Source organism: Simochromis diagramma, unplaced genomic scaffold, assembly GCF_900408965.1.
Source record: "Simochromis diagramma unplaced genomic scaffold, fSimDia1.1 OVJJ01000293.1, whole genome shotgun sequence".
Lineage (NCBI taxonomy): Eukaryota > Metazoa > Chordata > Actinopteri > Cichliformes > Cichlidae > Simochromis > Simochromis diagramma.
This window is the reverse complement of record NW_024386801.1, coordinates 982,328-1,007,037: the sequence shown is the minus strand read 5'-3', so window position 1 is coordinate 1,007,037 and position 24,710 is coordinate 982,328. Positions and strand designations below refer to the sequence as shown.

At 41.4% G+C, this 24,710-nt stretch overlaps 1 protein-coding gene across 1 annotated transcript in view; it reads right to left on the bottom strand.

Annotated features, from left to right (window-relative positions):
• LOC120730458 (cadherin-13-like) overlaps window positions 1-24,710 on the bottom strand; it is a 169,869-nt gene that overhangs the window by 36,194 nt on the left and 108,965 nt on the right. The window contains 1 exon segment of the mRNA XM_040026866.1: window positions 2,407-2,549. Coding sequence (XP_039882800.1) covers window positions 2,407-2,549 — 143 coding nt within the window.

The window sequence follows — 24,710 nt, the reverse complement described above, 5'->3', positions numbered from 1 at the left end:
ATACTTTTAAAACTGATGCCTATACTTTCTTTAAACCTCTGTTATTTATTTCAGTAGATTTCTCTGCTATTGTATTTCTTGCACTTGTGTTTACAGACACTCCTGAAACAGGACTCGTCCTTTTTCTGTTAAACGCAGCCCTTCTGTCTTTCTGCTCCTTGTCCTCTGTAGGTGGATAGTATTCATTCGAGGTCTCTGCATACATATAAAGACAGAAAATGTAAGGGTCAATCGATATCCTGCTGGTAGGTATGACAGCCTATGACACAGGCTGGCTGTCATACAGTCATCATTGCGCTGATAGCTGTGGGGAAGGAACAGATTTGTCCAGTTGATGACACAGCGAGCAGAAAAGAGCGGAGGTGGCAGTCAAGCAGGTACGCATCAGTATTCTGAAATTTCTCGACCACGCACAGACAGTCGACAGAAATCGACAGTCGTTTTTTAAAAGACTGAGCTTGTTCTTGTCTCTGCAGACAGAATAGCAGCACAGGCTTTTTAGAGCCTAGACATACAGTACACAGAACAGGCACGTGTGCCAGGGGACGTCAGTGTGTCGGCCGTGAAACAATGTTGAAAAAATCCATGAAGGCATCCTTTAATGTAACTGTTATGAACTGTTGTTTAACATGTATGTTTACAGTTAAACGTCTCATCAGAAGCTGCAATCACTCAGGAAAATAACACATTATTCTGGTGAATCTTTGGTTTTGTTAAATACTTGAAAATGTAATTACATTGTGATTGGCCTACGCTGCACTGTGTGTTAAATGCTAATTACCACCATATAACCATGTTAAGATACATAATTAATAGAATAACTGCTAATCACCAGCACCTTAGCAGTGCCAGTCCACTGTAACAACACTGATATTTAGCTCAGTGAGCTTATTTTAAGGGTTTTTTTAATATTAGAACCAGAGTCATGCCTGAGTTTTCTACAGAGCCCCGCAGGGGACATGGGAGAAAAAAAATTAAGACGGCCTTTTGCGAGATCTTGCAAAACAAACTCGGGATCTCACAAAAGTTTTGCGAGAGCTCGCAAAAGTTTTAGCCGCATTCTTCGGCCTTCGACCTCCCGTTAGCTCGAAGCTAACGTAGTTTTCTGTTTGCATTGACAAGAAAGAATTATACAAAAAGGAAAACTGATGAAAGACTTGGTAAACTCGGCTACATATGCAGTAATTCATGGTCCCAAAAAAGTATATAAATGTACCTTTTAGGATGATTTTCATGAGCATGAACATGTAATATAAACCAAAAGGCTCGAAATATTTCATTTTATATGTAATGAATATAAAACACATGAAAATGTTCCTCTTTTTTGTGCACAGAGCTTTTATATCAGCCCTAATGTCATCTCACAATGTAACAGGATCTAAAGCGATGCATACGTCACTCTGCAGGCAGTGTCTACGTGCACACAGTAACTACAAACGGAGTTTTAGAGGCCTCGTATGCTCAGACCTTTCTCTGTTAAAAGGCACTTTTCAAAGCTGATGGGAAATTAACTTAAAAACACATCTGAGGTTACATGCTAACAATGTCAGTTCCACTGAAGACTTTGCAATAACTTCCTGCATTCATCCATCCTTTGCCGGCTTTACCACAGATCTTACTCTTTCACCTGGCTGAGTCCACTCTCCATTTCTCTTCTTTTCCACCTATTCGTCACACACTTCCCCTGCTCTATATCTTTTTCTTGTTATCTCCTCTTATGTCCCTTCCTTTTCTTCTTTTCTTGACCCTTCCACCCCCTTCTAGCTTCTCCTCCTGCCCCATCATTACTCCTCTTTCAGCACTCATCTTTCTAAGGCTTCCGAATTCCCCAGCACAACAGTGCTATTCTGCTGCCTACTAATAGAATCCCTCAGTTCCTCTAATGGATCTGTCAGAATCTCCCGAGCACAGGAGACCAGATGGATTGATAGGAGAAGGTAGAGAGACAGAGGAAGGGGGACAAAGAGACAGAGACACAGAGAGATGATGAGACAGAGTGGGAAGCGAAGAGAAAAAAAGCGAAATGCGCCAAAGCTCCCGACACTTTCATCTGTGCTTTGGAAAGTCTCAAAGCAGCAGCTCGGCTGACACTGCCAAGCAGCCGCCATATGGTCCAATAGACGCAGGAGCACCACATAAGGCCGTCCTATTGTCACCATGGGAAAAATGACACTTTGACTGTTGCCAGGTAAAGTCAAGAGTGCTCAGTAGTTACAAAGGCGGCTCTGTTTCTACTTTTCATGTCTGAACTGACACTCATCACCCATGAAAAGTTCTTTGTACAATGAAAACGAGAATAAAAGTTTCCACAGTGGATAAACCCGACTGCTTACATTTCAAGTAGATCTAAAAATAGATCCTATCTAGATTATATATGAGTTTTACTCAGATTGCAGTGCAACTCACCGTTATCGGTGGCGATGAAGACGGCTGTGTATTTGTTGTCGTAGACATAAGGAGACTCGCGATCCAGCGAGGCTGAGGTGTTGACAGTTCCTCTGACTGGGTTCACACTCAGCCAGCCCGCAGGGTCCTGCAGAACAGCATACCTGTAAGAAAACAACGAGACCACGTGAGACACCTCATCACATCAACTATCGTCCAGGATGCTGTCAGTCGATTCTATATTAGAAAAAATCAAACAGCAGTGCATTGATTAGATCGTACCATTTGAAAAGATCCCAAACAGAGCTGAGGTCTGAAGATGATGAGGACCTCTCTCCAAATCTGGTGGGCGAGCGGCCAAGCCTGCATCGCTTTGAAAATGAGCCTGAGAGCAGATCACGACCTTGCTAATGCGGCCACTCAATCGGCCACTGATGGCTGCTCGATGGTGATTGCAAGGGGCTCTCATCTGCGCTACAGTAACATTACATGTGATTGATTTAAGAACTATGGATGAATATATATATATATTATTTGTGTGTGTGTGTGTGTGTGTACCAAACTTTTAGCTGCCTCTGCTGTTTTCGTGCATGTATCATTTGACATACGAGCCTGGTGCATCCTGTACTGCACACACACGAATGTGCAGACTTTCTTCAACACAAGGTCGCTCTTTGCCAGAGTGCTCAGCAGTAGACAAATTGTCTTTCAAATGGAGCTCTACAGCTAACAGAGCGCGACAAAGCCTTAGGAAATGGCTTTGCAATCAACCTCTGCTCACACCTTTCCCCCTCCCACTCTCGCTCCCAGCGATTACTACTGTTAACAAACACATATGTTTCATTGCAACAAAATGCTACTAATAATGACGCTTTTATCATTGTAAATGCTCCTTTTCTGCCTGGATGTCACACACACACACACACACACACACACACACACACACACACACACACACACACACACACACACACACACACACACACACACACACTTGTATTACACACGCTTGTTAAACACACTGAAGAGCCACATGATTCATTAGGCCAGCTTCTCCACTGTTACAGAGCTGGGCTGACAGGTTATTAACCTCCATATGTCTCTCTCGCCGTCACCGACTGCAGTTTTAGACACATGCTCTGGTTTGTGTCTTGCATCAGTTTTTCATCATCGCTGCATTGCGACAGTGAAATGCACACACGTGAACATGTACACAACAATGTCGGGAGGGTATTTGTTGTTAAACGTATAAGCATTTTTGCACAGCTGCCTGCCTAGTGCGATGACATCAGTCACATTATTGGATAGAAATAATGTGACTGATCAGTCACATTATTTCTATCCAATAATGTGACTGATAGTCACATTATTTCTATTATTTCTATTATTGGATAGAAAATGGCTTTCGGTAGAGAAGAAGTTAAAGTTTTACTGAGAAGCAACTGAGCTCGTGAAAATCACCAAAACATCCACAGTAACGTGCTCAGAGTCATCAAGATCGATTCTCTGTGATCTTTCATACCCGCTACCCGATTGGAATAAAACAAAAATTCCTCACTCGGTAAACTAACGGATATTTTCATTCAACACGCAGAAACACATTTATTCCAGAGCTGGGACTCCAGGAAGCCCTTTTAAATGTGCGCTGCTACACAAACACTTGGTGTAAAGTATGGCGGTATTATGTTTCTTCCTACAGGAGGAGCTCTAAAGGACTGTAATGATATTGTCTGCTTTAGTGCAGGCTCAAAGGTAACCACCAAATGAGTCAGAGCCATTGTTTTTTCCTCTCTGTGCAAACATGGGGACAGTCCATTAGAGCCCTTTAAAGGGCAAATTAGAAAGACATTAAAAAGCCATTAGGAATATTCATATCTGCTTCAACGTGTTTATCTCCAAAACCAGAAAAGGTCCAAACAAATCAGTCAACAAACGAGACAGACCACACACACAACCCTGCACGTGTCCTCATTTAGCTCAGCGCGCACACACACACTTCAACATAAGGTAAAACACACAGTTTAAAGCAAAAATGACCTATAGATGCACAACACCCTGCGTTTATTGTGAAATAACTTCTAGGACAGCAAGATGATTTGTTCAGATTTCACTAGAGTTGCAGAAAGTAAAGCATCAATAGGTCCACAGTGTGACTCTTTCCGCTGCACCCTCAGGGGCTACTCTGACCTGCTATGGCTTTGGGAATGTTTCGGTGAGGAATCGTCCTTCGCTGTAAGAGCGCACACAGGTTGGGATGTTAGGAGTCGGCTGCAATTGTCCGATTGTCCTACTAGAAGCGATCCAGGGCCGGACACACGAAAGACAATCAGACTACAAGGGGTTTAAAAAGTGAGTCATCCATAAAATATGGAGTTACGTAAAATATGCGTTTGGTAGCAATCATAAGACAAGCTGGCTTTTTGAATCTAAAATGTCTTAAACAATACACAATGAAAAAGTTTGACAACTCTTCCCTAAATCCTAATCTGAAGTTGGAGATCCACTGTCGCTGCGGTGAACGTGTGAGAGATGAGCTCTTTCGAAAGTCCGATGTGAGCCAGGATCCTCAGTTTTCCCAGACAACTCAAAGCGTTACGGAAGCGCGGAGGGGGGAGAAAGAGGATTGCCACCCACTTGTAATCCAGTTACAACAGGAGCAAAATGCTGGCATACATTGTGTGCATCTGTGATTATGTTTGTGTCAATAGCAGGTGTGGGTGGGATACACAGAATAAGAGAGACAATTTGCAATAAGAGCTAATTTAGAGAGAAGATGAAAGCTGACTCGCAAGTGCTCTGAAAGAACATCGTTTGCATAAATTCAGGTTGTTTCTCTTGTTTGTTTTAGACTTAAGTAGCCTAAGAAATGTTGCTGGCACCAGTTCTGAGTAATTTAGTCTAGTTGTTCGTGTAAATCCCTTTTTTAAATACACATAAGGTTTTGGGGTCTGTTATCCAAGCAAGGTTATAAATGCATATTCTCTGAATTAGACCCAGTATTACTTTAAATGCAAATATTGAGATTATTATGTTTTCAACTCATTTTGTTGGCCATATAAACACAAGCATATCCATACAATTTACAGGTAACTAAAAACATGTAACAGAGGATTAAACTATTAACAACATAGGCTGATAATTCTGCATTAAAACTAAACAAAACAACACTGAAAAAGCCGACTGGCGTAACTGGTTCTGTGAGTATACTTGCTCAGTATCAACACTTGTTTAAATATCTCATGATTACTTGCTCACGCCCACGAATCCACTCATGCAAGCATTTTTGAAGTTAGGAAGGCAAATCTGAACTTTTACAACATAAAGCATGCATTGGAAAGCTCCATGTTTTTTTCTTTGCAAAGAATAAGTAATTATATGGAAGTAGGGTGATGTTGGTAGAACAGAGCTGGGTGTAAAGTGCCTGTCCTGGTCCCCTGTGAACATTCAAACTATAGTTACACATAAAACAAACCCTTTTGTAGCTTGAATAGGTTCTCTAGCGATTTAGTACTTCACTTGGAAAAAGTTGCAGAACTCGTGCAGGCAGACGGAAAAAACAGCAGTGATTTTAGTCCCAGATGTGTGAAGTTTCAAGAACCTTAATCTACATTTTTACTCCAACTAAAAGCATTTTTTTTGGTCTTTTCCTGTTTCCTAAGTAAGTGTCCTAAATCAGACAAACCCCGGGAGGATATCACACAACAGTTTTCACAGGTTCAGTAGTATGGCTTTAATAATTCAATCCCATTTTATTTATACAGCACCAAATCTTTATATTGTAAGGTCGACCCTACAATAATACATACAGAGAAAAACCCAACAATCATATGACCCCCTATGAGCAGCACTTTGGTGACAGTGGGAAGGAAAAACTCCCTTTTAACAGGAAGAAACCTCCGGCAGAACCAGGCTCAGGGAGGGGCGGGGCCATCTGCAGAGAGGTCTATTAACACATAGTGAGTGAAGAAGAAACACCCAGTGCATCATGGGAATCCGCAGCAGCCTACACCTATTGCAGCATAACTAAGGGAGGATTCAGGGTCACGGGCTTCAGTAGTATGCCTTTAATAATGAGTTTGACCGCTCCTTAATTTAAAGTTTCCTAAACTTTAAACAACATTAACTGCTTACCACCCAGGGACAAAACTCCATAACGAGTTAGTCACAACTGGACATGGTGACCTTTTACCCCACTATCCCCCCACTGAGGGAAACCTCTGCTGTTTAGCAGCTAAATATCTTCACCAACTTTGAAGCTAACTTTGTTTCTCTGCCATTTTATGCAGCGCTTATGAGAGATTGTTTACTGAAAACAGCTGCCTGCTCTACTGAGACTAAAAGATTAGATTAGAATCCACATGAAACTCTCAAAGCATACGCTGAATTCATCTGTTTCCCCTTAAAGCTGAGACTGTTTTCCTGCTGAGCCTGTGTTGGTTTTACAGCGACGTAATGAATATCTAGGCTCTCTCCTCCCTTTGTAGAATGTGCACCACTGTCATTTAGGATATTCTTATAATTTCTGTTCTTATGACTGTTTTATTTGAAAAAAAAAAACATTGCTTTCATACATAGAAAGCATTTCATTTTACTTCAGTTTTCTGCCTTTTTTCTTCATCGCCTGCATTTAAACAGCCAATCGCTCTCTAGCAGAACACTTCCCATTTACTAGATTAGCTTCGTATTCCTGGGATTGAAGTTTCAGCCCTTCCTGCTTTTAATCCATTGAGTTCTACGTCTTTTTAGTTTAACCCTTACATACTCTTCATATTCTACACCCTCACAGTATGGTTCAACAATTCCCTCATAATACATCTCAACAAATTTTGAAGTACTGATCAATTCAGGATTAAAACTATCTGACATAAAAAAAAGGATAATTATTCATTAATCAGTGTTTCACAAAATAGGGAAGTCGATATTTGAGGTAAAACATGTTTCTGCAGAAAACATCTGCTTTCACAAATATAGATTTTGAGAGTGAAACTGCCAGGAGCATCCGAAGCTGCTGGGATTCATTATATAAACATTATTACAGCCATGAAACGCTGCCTTTAGTTCTGTATCATCCTCAGAACGATCATTCATAATTATAATGAGAATCTCCATATTAATTAACACTTGGAGCCTAAAACTTGATTACTGCAAATTAGTATATGTATTTAAAGTGACGGCAGGAAACAGGGGCATCACGGTGGTAGCACTGTTGCCTCACTGCAAGAAGGTCCTGAGTTCAATTCCACCATCAGGCTGCATGTACTCCCACGTTTGCTTCCTGCACAAGTCTTTGCACAATGTGGGTGCGAATGGTTTGTGTCTATGTGTTAGCCCTGCCTCTTGCCCTAAGACAAGCCTAAGATAGGCTCCAGCGATCCGGAAAGAGGATGGATGGAAACATGTGTGTCTGTATTTCCCACACTGGCATCTCAGGTGATTTTATAATCGTATAATCCACCAGAAGTCTTTCAAACTGTGAGGTGACAATGCTAGCCACTAAATTAACAAAAGCAACAACAACAATAACAATAATAATGATATGCTGAGGAGCTATTTGAAGATAAAAATAAATAAATAAAGCAATACAGAAAAAAACAAGACAATTTAAAAACTGCTAGAACCAGTAAAAACTGGCATGGAATTACGACACATAGGATCAGGAACAAGTGGATCTTTAACTTAGCTTTAAAACCCTCCACACAGCATGCCTGCCTAATATCTTCAGGGAGCTTGTTCCACAAAAATGGGGCACGAAAGGAAAAAGCACGCTCCCTCATAGTCTTTTTTCTCTATACAATTGTTGTGAAAACTCACCACAATCATATGACCCCCTAAATGGATGAACTTTAGTGAAATGTTCCTGCGGTCAGATCCAATCGGGTCAAATTTGCCTCACACTGGTTGTAAGGGTTAAAGTCGTTGTTGCATATTCTTCTGTGTTCAGATAATCTATGGACTGTCTTTGAGCAGGTGATGAAAAAAACATGCTAATATGCTCATGCCAGTGTTTATTCAGTCATCTTTTTTCATCCTTACATGGTAATTTGTTTACTTCCTTGAATAATCAAATAAACTACTCACCTGTATCAGAGCGATGCAGGCGTCATTCATATTCAGAGGTCTGAGCTGTTCAAAGACACATAATGAATCCAGGTAGGGGCGCCGGAAAGGCTGGAAGCTAAAATACTGTTTTCCCTGATGAAAATGCCCAACAGTAAGAAGAAGATAGCGATGCATAATGAGACACAGATCAGAGTCAAATAACACAATATATGGTTCCCAGGTGATCTCATGGGTCTTTAAAGTATAATGATAAGGCTATGTGAGGAAAAGGGAAATGCATCCAATTTAAATATTTAAACTCTTGCAGGATGTGTGCAGGAGAGGAGGAGAGGGTCACGCACCTCTGCTTTACTGGGTCGCTCGATATACTGACCATTTTGCACTCCTGCGATACTCTGTTACGACTCTGACTTCAGCGTTTGCAACCTTCACAGCCAATTTTAATTTCTCATGCACAACACACGAGCACAGTTTCAGTTTTGTGCACCGCAACTTAGATGGATGTATAGTAATACACTCGGCTGGCAATGACAGCATTTCACAGTAAACACTATTATGCACTTGTCTCATTCGTTTGTTTCCATCTTCTTCTTCCTGTCTGGACTCTGAGCTGGCACTAACTTTAGCTCACTGTCTTTATCTGTCTCTCTATCATTTTCTTCTTTCTCCTCTGCCAGCGAGATCTTCTTCTGATTTGAGTCTAACTTACTGTGAGAATGGAGACGGCACAGAGCCAATGCTAATAGTCTGTTTCTATCTGAGAGCCGCTGAGTGTGTGTGCGAGCGACAGATATGAGAACATCAATCAAGGGAAGCAGAAGAAGTAGAGGTTGTTCCGGCTTGCGTTTGGCTACGGCAACTGTACGCTTCATCCAAATCTGCGGTTTTGCAAAGCGAGAGGAGAAGGAAAGAAAAAGGGAAGGTGAGATAAGAAGAGGGATCAAGGATGGCGATAAGACGGGGACACGTGAGACCGAAACTGTGTGTAAGTGCATCAGGAAAACAAATTCTCGCCCTTCTCGATCGCTGGCTCTGTTGCTTCTGCAATGGTGATCTGGGACGAGTCAGACAACTATGGCTATAACCAAAGATCTCAATAAATTCCAATTCAGGTAAGAACTGTGACCCAGCACCACCAGTCTGGCCCCAACCTGTTGGGCTTCTGACACTACCCTGTTGTTGGACCTTCAAATCTTCAGGGACGGCACTAACACGGATTAACCTTCTGTGCTTGTCTGCATGTTGGTGAGGCATTTAAGCAAAGTTTACACAGACATCACTATGTATGACATCTGCAGACTTTCTGACCATTTGGGACAAAAACAGAGCAAAACAATAAAACAAATCTGTGAAAACCGGACTCTGCATTATGCATGGATATACTCTGCCTTGGCCTGAAGTATATGCATGGACTCCAGAGCTCTGTCACATTGCTTTATCAGTAAAACCACTAGAAATTTGCATTCCTCCTACAAGCTTTGTTGTATGTAGAGGCCGATTTATGTGAATACTGAATTTTTAACATTCTGATGGGAAAAAAAAGTTAATGTGGGTAGTTTTCAGTTCAGTTCAGTTCATTTTTATTTCAAACATATACTTCACCAACATTTCATAACATCATTCCATGCAGTTGTTTGAAAAGGAGTAGGTAGAAGTATATACCTGTTTAGCCCCACCCCCTTAGGTTCAGTGTTGGGGAGTAACGGAATACATGTACCGCCGTTACGTATTTAAAATACAAAATATGAGTAACTGTATTCCGTTACAGTTACCGTTTAAAAAGGTGGTATTCAGAATACAGTTACTTTGTTGAAATAAATGGATTACACTGCGGTACTTTCCTGTTTCATTTTGTCGCGGGTCAGGACTGTTTGGGTTTTGTTTGACAGCTACGTTCTGTTGTTCCAGGCGGCAGCGTTACGGTTGCCATGGTTACAGGGCGACGCTCTCTCTCTCTCTCTGCGACTGTGTGTTTCCTGGGTGAGAGAGCGCCTTTTCGTTGTTGTTGTTGTTGTGCTAAGCTAACAGGCAGAATGCTACAAGAATGTAGCCTCATGGGCAGTGTAGTCCGTGCTGCAGGGAGAATGGACTGCCATACACGTTATGGGTCTGTGAGCAAGAGGAGGGAGAAAAAGGGGAGTGGAAAGGTACGAGTTGTCATCGAGGAAAAACGGGAGCTGGAAGCATGTAAATATAATAATAACCACTGCAGCCAAGAAGAGAGCCTGACGAGCCCAGTTGTAAGTAAGCTATTAAGACTCGACTGTACACCGTGTTCATGTTTTCCTCCGAAAACAATAAGTTCCGTTGGAGCAGCCTTTCAACGCCTCTCTCTGTCTCTCGCAAGAAAAGTGACCCAGACAACAAAGTAAAGCTATTTTTCGGCTACGAGCCGACAGGGACCCCGCCGTATTAGTCAGAGGTCCCTTGACTAATACGGCGGGGAGGTCCCTCGGAGTCGCGGACCTTCAGTAATAGTAATAAATCACAGCAATAGTACATTCACGTTGTTGTAAAAAGCATGATAATATATTAAGTAATCCAAAGTATTCAGAATACGTTACTGTCATTGAGTAATGTAACGGAATACATTTTGGGGCATGTATTCTGTAATCTGTAATGGAATACATTTTAAAAGTAACCTTCCCAACACTGCTTAGGTTTACATCGTAATCATTTCCTCGAACAACAAAAACGTATACAATGGTTTCAACTTACAGCATAACGTCACAAAAAATATTTTCTCATATTCAACTAAAACTATGTTTAGATTTACTCATTTGCAAAAGAAAATAAACATCACCTTGACTGCTGTCTTGGGTTAATTGCATTTTCTTCATTCTTATTTAAAATGTCTTTTTTGAGTTTTATTTTAAACTGGTTTTTATCACTACTGACCTTTATTTCTTCTTTTAACTCATTCCAGAATTTAACTCTCGCTATAGAAATAGAAATCCTTTCAAAGTTGTTTTTCCTCTTTGTAATTTTAAATTCCACTTCCCTTCTCTCAACCATTTACTTATTTCTGTTGGGAGCATCCCTTTCCTTGCCTTATATATTATTTGCACTGTTTTAAACTTCACCAGATCCTGGAATTTTATAGCTTGTGTCTTAATAGAGAGTGCATTTGTGTGAGCCCTATACCCCTCATGATTTATTAATTTAATAGCCCTTTTCTGCATTATGATTATAGTCTGAATATCACTTTTATATGCATTGCAGTTTAGTAACTAAATAACACCTAATCTTGTAGAATACGCCCACTTAGTGCTGTGGTAGTGGATATAACGCCTGGACGATGGATCAGCACAACACGTATTTATGGTGAGACTCACCTAAATCCCTTTGTGTAAAGCATAAATCCAGTTTGAACACTGTGCTGAAGAGCTGCTTAAAGCTGCTTAAAGCTGTGAGGACAGTTGGGTGAAGGTTTGTCCTGCTTTCATTTGATTTCTCAGGTTACTTTAAAAATGTGGATACAGGCCATTTAGTCACAAAGCATTACACATCGAGTGTTGAACTGACCTGATTTATTGTAAGTGAAACCAGAGTTCAACAAACATTTGCATTACTTTTAATGAGATATAATAAAATTTCCTTTTAACATTTCTTTGAGACACAAGGACGGAGCGAGAGAGCGAGAGAGCGAGAGAGGGAATTTGGCTTTGGAGCCATTGTTCTCAAAACATGAGTGATTTCTTTGGGGTCGCCTACAGAGACCTCGGTCAGCCGCTGCGAGCTGGATTTCAACTCTAAACTGAGCGGAGCTGCCCAGTTTTGGCCAACTACTGCTCTAGGCCATGTGAACAAATTACCCATGTCACACCTGTTCATATTTCTGCTCTGTATCAGCACAGTGCAGCGGGTCCATGCAGAGGAAATGAATGTGGCAGGACCAGAGAAAAGCTGGCGTGTGTCGCATCAATCAAACAGATTCAGCTTTGTCTTTGCGTGTGTGAGCAAAGCAACTTGGTGTAAAAGGTGAGAAGGTGTTTCTTTTTAGGATGTGGTGAGAAGTTTCATTGGCAGTCGTGAGAAACCGTCTCGAGTGAAAACATAGAAAGCTACTGCATCGTGGAACATCTGTGAGTATCACCCATTTACTGTTGTGGATATTATTTTTACTTTTACACTAGCAAAAGCTACTGATCACCAGTGTTGATCAAGTTACTTAAAAAAAGTAATCAGTAACTAATTACTGATTACCAGAGATGGGCAACGCGTTACTGTAATCTGATTACTTTTTCCAAGTAACGAGTAAAGTAAGGGATTACTATTGCAAAAACGGTAATGAGATTACTGTTACTTTCCCGTAGGAACGCTGCGTTACTGCGTTACTAAAACCGTGATTTTTTTGTGAGAATGTCTCATGACAGTGACGTAAGCGAGTGCGATGTTCGTGACAACAGCTGTGTGCAGATCAACAATGGATCATATATCGAGTGCAGAGAGAGTATGAGCGTGCAGCGTTTAAAGCGTGGAAGTACTGACCTTACTTTGAGTTTGATTCCATAAAAAGGGACAAAAACATTAGTGTCCGCTGTGCGTGGGAAGAAAACGTCTTTTTACAGCGAAAAAACCCCTAAACTTCCAAACAAGCACCGAGTAGCTACGACGTAATGGGAAACTCACAGAGAAACTCACGGATTCTTCCACTGACCGCTGCAGCACACCTGCACCAGGGTAAACCTCCGCCTGCCCCACTCCTGCTTTACAGGTGAAAATAGAGCAACAGGACCGCTGAGTCTTTGACTTTATTTATTTTCTGCTGTGTTTTACTTGCATCTATTTGAAAGACTGAGTGTAAACACAAAAAATATTTTATTTTATGTGCTGGAATGTGCAGAAAATAGGTTTAAATGTTAAACTAATTTCTTCCAGTCAGAGAATGGTGCAGATAATTAAATCTTTGCTTGATGCATAAAGTTAAAAGATTAAAACTAATAAAACAAGTTTTAAAAAGAGACTTTTCCATTTGATTACATTTTGTATGATGGATTATGTAGAAAAAGTAGAATTGGGCTGAAAGATCTATCGCTTTATCACCTATTCAGGTTGTAAATCGTGTTTTTAAAAAGTAACTAAGTAACTAAGTAATTAATTACTTTTGAAAATAAGTAATCAGTAAAGTAACAGGATTACTTTTTGGGGGAAGTAATCAGTAATTAGTTACTGATTACTTTTTTCAAGTAACTTGACCAGCACTGCTGATTACTTCCCCAAAAAAGTAATCCCGTTACTTGATGAAACTTGATGAAAGCAGTTCAGCACAGATGGACAAAGACTAAAAGAAAGGGAACAAAACAGATCTCATTGTTGAAGTAAACGGAGCCACTCTTCGTCTTTCATTACATGCTTTTTTGCTCTGCCTTTTCCCGGTGCGGCTGCAGATCCAGGAACACTGAATCCTGGCTTAAATCAGACCCAGCAAGTATGTGACTGAATATGAATACTCAGCCTACCTCTGACTACCTTTGCAGCCTACCTTTGCAGAACCAGAAAAGCATCAAAGCTTTTTTTCCAGCCCGCTCACTGTCGTCTGCTGTGAGCCAGGTGAAGTCTCGAGGAGGCTCTGTGCCAGTTCCACTGAACAACTGCAGACGCTCCACAGAGTATACTGAACAAAGGCCCACTGTGTCGATTTAACAGCAACAGCAGAGTGTGCGCAGAGAGATGGTGGCCTGAAACTCGAAGAATGAACAGTTTGCATTGTCATTATTAAGCAGGAACAGAGCAAAGTGCAAAACACAGCCCAAACCGGTGACGCGCACACGTGCAGCTGAACGTACGCATCGAGCAAGAAAATATTATTATCATAATAAGGTGCAAAATAGCAGCTCTTTGCATCAGTTGAAAAGCATAAACCTGTAATTACCAGGAAGAAAAGCAATTTACTCCTGCTTCACACTCTCTGCTTTCTCCTCTTGGCATCTTTTAGGATTGTTTTAATTATTTGCTGGCACACTGAGTGTATGAAAGCCTCTCCCTGCCCCTGATCCTGTTTCTCTCTTTTAACACTCGTTTACTTTACTCAGCTGCAAGAAATGAGAACCAAATTCCAAACAGCTGATTAGCCTGTAATCAGTCCCTTCACATCCCAGGACGCAAGCAAGAGAGAGAGGAAAATGGAGGAGACTGCATGACTCAGCCCGTTTTGCTCAGCAGAGTGACATGAAAATGAAAAACCGGCAGCTTGCATCCTTGAAAGTTTTTCTTCAGCCTTAAATCAGCAGAGTAACGGGCTAACCTTACACTGTGGTTGATTTCATTCACTGTGAGCACGACACCGGTTCAGTTTCTTATTACTGAGATTCCCATCCCCTCATTTCGCACCACTTAGATATTTATTTAAGCTGCACACACTCAGACAATTAGACTAGTGGGGAGTACATTTCCAAGCATTTCTATGAGAGGTGCTTTCCTGTTGATTGGTCCTTCCTCTGAGACCCTTACTCCTTCCTCTCCGTGTTCCCGTGGGTGCTTTTAGTCACACCACATGAGAAAGGTTGGTTGTTGTATTGGTTTGCAAGTTAAACTGGGACAGAAATGTTGTCCATCTTAATTAAATTGTCATTTGGCATCAGTGTGTGAGTCTACACACTAACTATCATACTCACACCGACCTGCATATAGAAACATTTCTTCAACCATTTGAGAATTTACAGTAGCTAGGGGCTGTTTCCTAAAGAACACTGGTAGATATGCACTCACCTGCCACTTTATTAGGTACATCTTGTTAGTACTGAGTTTGCCTTGAGAACTGCCTTCATTTATTGGGGCATAAATTCAACAAGGTCAACATTTCTCAGAGGTTTTGGTCCATATTGACATGATGGTGTTACACAGTTGCTTCAGATTTGTTGACTCTACAGCCAAGATGCAAATTTACTGCTCTACCAATGCCAAATGTTTACTATCGATTGGACTGAGATCTGGTGACTGTGGAGACTGTTTGTGTGCAGTGAACTCAGCTCACATCATTTCAAACTGGTTTCTTGAACATGACAGTATGTGACAGCACGTCATCAGAACATGTGTACAATGTGGTCATAAAGGGACTGACAGCAACACTCGGGTAGGCTGTGCCATTTAAAACAATGCCCAGTTGGTACTAAAGGGTCCAATGTGTAGCGAGAAGATTTCCCCCCACACCTGAACCAGCCTGAAGCACTGGTAAAAGGACGGATTCATGCTTTCATGTTGCTCAAATCCCGATCCTCCCATCGGAAAGTCACAGTGCCCAGACTCATCAGCATCTTCCAGTCTTCTATTGTCCAGTTGGGGTTAGTCAAATGCAAGCTGCTTTTATAGCTGAGTTACGGTTGCCTTCCTATCAGCTTGAACCAGTCTGACTATTCTGTTCTTACATTTTCTCTTGCTGGATACGATGTGGTCGTGTGGGAAGATCCCAGACTAGCCTGTCTGGCACCAAAAGCCATGCCATGCTCAAAGGCACAAAAACACCTTTCATGGCCTTTATGCTCAGTTTGAACTTCAGCAGTTGGTCGTCCCGACCACGTCTACAAGTCGATATGGTTGTGATGCTGCTACATATTTGGTTGATTACATATTTACATTATTAAGCATTCGACTGTAATGCCTGTTTGTTTTTACGAGATCCAAAGAAAGTGAAGACAAGGTGTTATGACTGCTGTCGTAATGTTGTCTCTCGTATGCAAATTTAAGCGTGCAGGTGCTTTTCCGTCATAGGTGGATCCAGGAGACGGTTCCTGCGGATTGGCTACCTACCTGGAGACAACGTACTTGATGTTTTTGTTAGTTAGGGAGGTAAGTTTCTGTCATTTGGTTTAATTCTTTTTGTAGGTAAGTTTAGATAGGCTCCTTTTGTTTGTTGTTTTGGCGTTAGGTCCACCCCGAAGTTATAGCCCGCTCCTTCTTTTGTGTTAAATCATCTCATTGTACAGAATTCTTATCAAATTGTATGAACTGTGTGCTGCTTGGGGTCGAGGAGGGATCACCATTATGTTATGGTCTGGCCACCCCTACACGAGCCATAATGTTAAAGTGAGTTGTTAAATGTTGTCATTTTTATGCTTACCATCTCTACATTGTTTCTCTGTGTTGTCCCCTCCCCAGCCTCTCGAAGTTCTGGGGGGGCTGTAGTGTTTTATCACAAGCACATCCTTGTGAAGGTTTGTTTGATGCTTGATAAGCTTCCTGCCCTTTTTATTCACTGTGTTGTTTATGGTGAACCAATACAGGAACTGAACCTGTGGGGGAGATTACCCCCTTTATGACCAGGATGTTGTTAGAAACAGTTGTGATCAGGAAGTCACGCAAACACACACACACACACACACACACACACACACAGACACACACACACACACACACACAGACACACACATACACACAGCACCTTGTCTTTGTAACCAAGGGGGGTTACGCGGGTACTTGCGTGAACCATTGTAAACTATTGTTTCTTGTGAACGTTTTACAATGAAAGGCAGCGAGAGGAGGCCATCGTCGGGGTCATTCGTGATGGGATTCGAAGTGCGTTCCTGAGATACCGACGAGGCCTCCCTTGCAAGTAAATCGATCGACCGCTGTTGCCTTGCTCTTTTTTGTCATTCATGGGAGTAAGTCTCTGGGTCAGCGGGGTCCAAGTTTAGACCCAACACATAACACAAGGTAACAAAGAACAAATGGGAACAGTATAAAACAATGTATTACATTTAAATATATGTAATATATAGTATAAAAGAAAAGGGATTACTGATCATTGATAGCTTCTGATTTAAATCTAAACATTTATGTGCATCAAAATCAGTCAAAGGAAGAAAAACGGGGATTGTGTGACGTTTTTAAGAAAGCAGCAAATTTGTTTTCAGAAGGTTAAAAAAATCATCTCTTGCTGCTCTACACTTATTTCTCCTGACCTCTTCTAACAGTGAACCCACACGCAAAACTCGATACACTGTAGCGATGACTCAGTTACTGACTGTGCAGTCCTTTGAGGGCTGATTTTTTAATGTATTGAGACGAGGAGAAAGATTGGTTGGAGGCTAAATGCACTGTGTATTATGCGTATTATGACACATTTTGATTCAAACTGTTGGCTACATTGAACTTTGAGATGACTTTTAAAATCAACTAGTAAAAATTCATCAACAGCAAAATTGATTTGCTCTGTACTTTATTTCCCCCTCCGTCCCCATTGCCTCGTACTTTGTGCACTTTGGCACAACCAGAATATTTGATTTACCCGACATACAGGACTGCAAACATTTGCAATGTGGAAATGAGAGAGAGCTGCCCAAAATCACACGAAGTAAAAGAAGTTCTGCATGTAACGTGACACAACTCTTTACACAGACACAAAACTGAAAGAAAACTTTATCCCAGTGAACATCACATTGTTCCATTACTGTAAGCTGCAGAAGCGTTCTGAACCCAAAGACAGACTCCCTTGAAAAAGAGGTTTTTAATCTCAATGGGACTTTTCCTGGTAAAATAAAGGTTAAATAAATTAAAAAAAAAAACAGACAGATACTCAAGTGTCTGAGAATCAGACCAAACATCAGTCGAAGCAGGATTAAACAGCCAGATGTTATAATTACAGGTCAACAATCTGGCAGTTCATTGGAATTTCTTTGCCTTAAGTGATACAACCATATAAACCTGACAGAAATGTAGCATAGGTATTATTAAGCAGATTTATCTACTAGCTACACGTTTTATTTGTTGCTGTAATCTTTTTCTCAGGTCTTGCCTGTTTTCTTATTCCCATGTTGGACATCCTGGTGCAGGCAGGGACAATCTCAGGCTGATCTGATCACGATCACTCCATCTGGGGTGGGGCGATCGTGGCTCAAGAGTTGGGAGTTCGTCTTGTAACCGGAAGGTTGCCGGTTCGAGCCCCGGCTCGGACAGTCTCGTCGTTGTGTCCTTGGGCAAGACACTTCACCTACCACCTACTGGTGTTGGCCAGAAGGGCCGATGGCGCGATATGGCAGCCTCGCTTCTGTCAGTGCGCCCCAGGGCAGCTGTGGCTACAACTGTAGCTGCCTCCACCAGTGTGTGAATGTGTGTGTGGATGACTGGGTGTGTAAAGCGCTTTGGGGTCCCTAGGGGGGACTAGCAAAAGCGCTATACAAATACAGGCCATTTACCATTTATTTACCATCTGACCCCGATCAGGCCAGCCTTTTGTGGAATTAAAGAAATTATTTTACAGCTACAATATATCCTGCAGCATTAACATTGCATTAAGATGGTTATTAAACCTGTGGGCTTTACATTAACCTTTTATTACAGGGGCAGCCATAATCATTGTATACACACATTGCATTTTGTGCTTATTAAAGAGTTGAAGCTCAGTCAATTAATTAAAGGTCATAAGCTTCGTTCGGCGCGATGTCCGGACGATCTTTTGTGTAAGTGACTTGGAGCTATAGAAGGTTAAAACTGCATACACACTTACAAAACACATATAGTTCATATAATCTAGAAACAGGAGCAAAGGCCTGAAACTATTCAGCAACCTGTGTTTGAGTTTGCTTAGTAACAGGTGACAAGTCCCTGGGGACCTTCAGGGCCTGGATTCATCGCCATATTTGAACGAAGATGCTAGGGAGGGGAACTTCTGTGTCTGCATTTATCTCTTAAAACTGATCATTGTCTGTAAAAGATGCAAATAATGTTCTTAAGATGCAAATAATGTTCTTAAGATGCAAATAATGTTCTTGGAAAACGCGAGAAGGGGCGTCAAACCCTGACATTATAAAAGCAATTGCTTGTGTATTTTTGGGTGGAGATCTATGCTGATTGGGTGCAGTATCCATCTCCCCGCGCCTCCTCAATATCTTCGAGTTCGGGACACTTTCTAACATCCAGCGCCTCACACTGCTGTCACACTTGTAGTCAGTCTGTCCGTCAGCTGATCTGTCTCACTCTCCTCTCTTGCCTCGGTCCCTCAAAGTTAGACACCAGTTTTCATGCCTGACATTCCAGTATCCCATCCTCTTACTTTTAAGTCCCATCCCTTTTAACTCGTACAGGACCAGAGTGAGAAAGCCAAAGCAGACAGGTAGCTGCTGAATAATGGATGATCCGACTGTTTGAAATTCTCCCTGTTTTCAAAAGCAAGAGGAAGAAAACATCTTAAATATTTTGGAGGAGATGGAGAAGTCGTAGCAGAGAGTCGGCCAAGTCTGCAGAACTCTGAACACTGGCTAAACTGGGACACGGGGTGCTACGTGACAACACATTCACAAACACATTAGACATGTTTATTTTTGCAGTCACAGCTATTAAAAGAGCAGACTTTCTATCCAACACTTATTTAATGACTTTCGTTCGAAAGCATCTCTATTCTTGTATGTATGTGTGAGCTGGTTAGCAACAGCTCAGCACAAACTCTACAGGCTAGTGCACAAAGTTTTGAAAACGTGGCCCTGAGTGCAGCTCAGCTTCTCTGCTTCCTGTCTCCTTCACCATCAAGCATCAATTACTTCAGTGTAAATAGTTATTCGACAACTGATGAGAGTCTTGTCACCAGAAATGAGACCTAATTAAATTCGCCAAACTTTCTTAATGACACTTCTGATTAGTTGCTCCCCTCTTCACAGCCTACCAGAATAACATCAGAGCAGCACAGCGAGTCAAATCTCAGAGAGGATTTGGAGGATGCAAACTTTCCCATTTAACTTATACCTTGAAGTGCAACATACTTCCTCAATGTCAAGAGCCCACACAACAAGCCGAGCACTTGTGGTTTATGAGAGATAAACTTTTGTCAAAAAAAGTCCAGCTTTTTCTGTCTCCAATCCTCACTGTCACTCTGTCTGATGTGCTTTTCCTTCTCAGCACTTTCATAAAACCATTCTGCTTAACTAAAGCTCTAAACCAGTCAAGAGGGCTAGAGTGCTCCATCTGCAGAAACATGAAACAAATCCGCCAGAGCCTAATGGTTTGGCCTAAATACTGAGCGGGATTAACGTAACTCGTATTTGCTGTAATTGTGTAAGTTACAGGGCCAAGTGAGAGTAGAGACCGCCACAGGTCAGTCTGTACATATGGCACGTGTGCTGCTCTGTTTTTGTCCTGAATACAGTAAAAACAAGACAGTTTTACCTTTAGCGCAGTTTTAATTAATTCTGTTGGAAATTTCAGACAAAATTAGTCACATAAGTTGTATCATGTGATTCGTGCAAGAAACATTTTCTCTTACATCATGAAGAGAAGACAGCTGTTGAGATCGTTAGCTGCTGCGAGGCCTTGAGGGGCCCATCGGAATCTGTGCTACTGTACTTCAAAGGGTTTGTGGTCAAAGTGTAACAGATTTCATTTATTCTTTGCTTAGCGGTTACGCCCACACGGGCAGATAATCTGTTGATGGATTTTCATTAAAAAATAGTAAGGGAAGATTTGTAATACATTGGATAATCTGAACCCCTTGATTAACCTTACAGAGCTGATAATAAGAAGCTCCACAGTTCAGCCCTCCCCCATCCTCGATACGTCTGTTCAGACAGAGTCTCGAACCTCTAACTGAAGCAATAATTGTCATCGTTTGAGTGATAAGGCCTATAAATCACATTTCATTAACGTTCATTAATGTGGAGGTAGTTCAGTCATCCTGACCACGTGTGAAAGCGTCATTAAGTACTTTGTGGTAACAAATTACACACAGGCTGTCATTCAGACTCACAAAATGTCAGATTTGTGTTGATGACCAGACTCCCTCAAGTCCTGCCTGGTCACAGAGAAACAGTGAGATTAGCAAAAAAACAAAAACAAGGATTTCACCTTTATTTAAGTTTGTTGTGCTCACTGAGGAGAAATTTGGTTGATTTTTACCGCAACTCTGATCAAAACCGCTCGAGTGTGTCGTTCTTCTTTCATACCAGAAATTAGGCAGTCATTAGCATTACCACTGAAATTTGATTTGGAAATGAGAGCAATCAAAGGCACATCATTTAAAGGAGAAATCTTTTGCTTTTACTTAATAGATGGCATTGGGATTGGACTACTTTGAGGACGTCTTGTTAAAGCAGAAATTCTGTGTACTCTAAAGTACTTGATACACGAGTACTTGGCTTTGTTGTTCCCAGTGAGCGTATTGACGGTACATTACAAAAACATCTGGCATCGTGTTTTAATTTTAGCATGTTTTTCTGAAGTATTGGTTCTTATCATTTTTATTACTCTTAAAAAAATACTAGTTAACTCAAAAACACACTTTAAACCCACACAAGTGTGTGCAGGTCTCATTTTAAGAACTGGAAGATAAAAATGGAGAAGATGTCAATCAAAAATGTTTCCACACAGGACTGAGAGGGCGTCTGATCAGTTAAATAAGTGAAGCACCACAGGTTTATCGAAGGCCATCATTTCATAATCAGATGTTTCATATGTAGCACACAAAGTAACAAAATAGAAAAACTTACATCCTAAAAGATGTTTGATTTCTGCTCCCACAGTGGAACACACCAGTAAAATGATGAAGCTTTCCACAGTGGGAAATAATTACTATCAAACCTCTTTATTGCACTGATTGCCGTTTCAGAAGAACGTTTTCCTCAACACAAAGGATGAACCAGTGTTGGCTTAGCAAAGATCCTAATTTAAATTGTACCTTCATATTTCTTTAGTTTATTTAATATTTCCCGTCCCTCCTTCATCACTTTTGATAGACAGGGAGCACAGCAGCAGTTTTGAAAATGCACTAACCCCATCCATCACAGTTTGGCCCCTTCTCAAATCCTTACTCTGCTCCGAGTGCTCCGACTACCACAAGCAGCACTGTTGCCTTCACCCTGCACATCTTCACAAGCTCCTCTCATTGGCCCTTGGTATTCTTTTTCTTTATGTTGCTATCACTTGGTATATTTATAGAAAAGCTTAAAGAAAAGCACATGTTATGGTAAAAATGCATCTCTAACTGCATTTTTCCTCTTAAAGGTACAGTGCAAACCCCTAACCAATAATTCTATCTACAGTGGTCACTGTAGGACAAGCATCTCAGCCCACCGTCTGTAGTGCAGGCTGTCAGGTCCCTGTTTACATCAGCCGTGTGAAAGAAGTCCGGTACATGTTGAAGAGTCAGTGAAGCTCACTTCTGTCTGTTGACAGTAATAATAAGGTGAGTTGTTGAGGATATCCTGAGCTCCTCTGCAGGTAAGCGCTGCGTTTTTTGCAGCTGTTACCCAGAATTAGAGAAACTTTCTTTAAATTGGACTGAACATTAACAGCCTCAAGCACTCAGGGAATAAACTCTCATATAAAGTGAGAATGTACGCCGTTTACCTGAGAGAAAGTGTCATTTTTAGGCTAACATTAGCTAACAAAATGTTAGCTTATAACCAGCTATTGTTATTGTCTAGTTAGCTTGATGTCAGCTGTCCAAGAGGGGACAGACATCCAGAAATATAGATTTTTAATGGATTAATTCCAGGTTTATGAGGATTCATGACCTTTAATGTTATCAAAGTGCCACATAGATGGATAGAATAAATGCAGCGTGGTGTTCAGGCATGCATGTGTGCACTGGGACCTGAGTGCTACAGATTCTGACCAGCGAATCAGACGAATTGTGTTCCACGTCAAATGCATTTGACCTACTCAACCCAGGGCGGCACACACACTGGACATACACATAAACGCACACACACCTGCACTGTTATGCAGACGCACACAGGGAAGGAGAGAAGAAGCCAAAGAAAGCTCCTGCTTTTTATAATGCCGTTTTATTCTATGCACACCGTTCTGCTCCCACCTCTCCAAATGTCTGTCTTTCACTATGTCCTCAACCTGTCTGCAGGTCACAGTTACGACAACTCAAAGTCAGTGTTACTGCCAAAATGTCAAGAGGGTGAGATGACAATAAACAGAGGGTCCATAAAAATGAATATAAAACGCATGCTGAAAATCAGATGAGCAAAGTGGGATAAAGTTAGAAGATGAAAGATTTATTACATAAAAGATTCAAAGAACATGTAAAAAAAAAACAAAGAAAAACTGTGAAAAAATAAAAGATCACCAAAAGCTTTTAAATGATCAACACACTATAGCTTATAAGGGACCTATTATAGTGATTTCAGTAATATTATACAGTTATATTCAATTAGAGGCACTTTGCAAGATTCACCGGCCCACCGTGTCCCCATTTATCTTAATATCTTGTATCCTAAGATGTAAATAGGCAGAGATATATAGATAAGAAAATATAAGGAAAAGTGCAATATTTCACAGCAGTAGGTGTCGTGATCCTGGGCCATGTTGGCCCAGCATTCTTAGTTTTCATGTATTTTGTTCTTCATTTAGGTTCCTGGGTTGTTAAGTTGTTCCTTATTTGATTTCCCCTCGTGACTTTTACCCCCTGTGTGCCCCTCTGTGGATCTGTGAGCCCTCGTCTCCCCTCCTTGTGTTTCATTCAATGTTTTCCCCAGCCCGTTATGTCCGTGCTCTCTCTCTTCCTGTCTGAACCTCTGTGTACTTCCTGTTTTACTTTGACAGTCTCTCGTCAGTATGCGTCATGTTGTGTCACTCCTGCCCTGTCTCGTTACGATTATCTGTGTCAGCTGTGTTCCCCGTGTGCTCCCACTGCCCTCGTTAACCCTCTGTGCATTTAGGTCCGCGTCTCCCTCATGACTGTGTGTGAGCCTCCCTGTGTTTCCTGGTGAGCTTTATATTTAGTTTTCTATAACTTGTGAGCTGTTTTTCCAGCACTAAAGCTGTGCTTTTTGAGTTTATCCCCCGTGAGTTTGCGTTTGGGTCCAATTTCTGCCTGCCACACAAAACAGACGTTCTCTATCCTGAGTCAAACAGGAAGTAGCCCAGCTGTGCTGTAGTTTAATGAGAACATGCTGGAGAATCTCAAGGCTTGCGTCAACACATTTTTCTCTCGGAGGAACAGATAATGTGGTAACCAGGTTACCGAAGACCAACAGCTGCAGACACGATGCAGTCGAAATGTAACGTGAAATGACAAAAATACCAGTAAAGCTGCTGAATATTGTTTTAATGCTGAGACCACCCTCACTCTGACACAGTTTGATATATTTAGTCAGTCCCAGGCTTTATGCTTAACTCTGTTATCACATTACTTTAGCTTCCCACGTGTACCTGTGATGGACTCAGACAGGGACTCGAGTCTGATGGTCTGGATGCTCCACAGTGAGGTTTGGATGGCTTTCCCGTGATCCCCAAACTTTACATGTCGGGCCATCGCCAACATTTTGATCTGTCTAATAATGTTGTTTGTCACCAAATACTGCCAAGCTCACGGTCTGTCAGCCTCA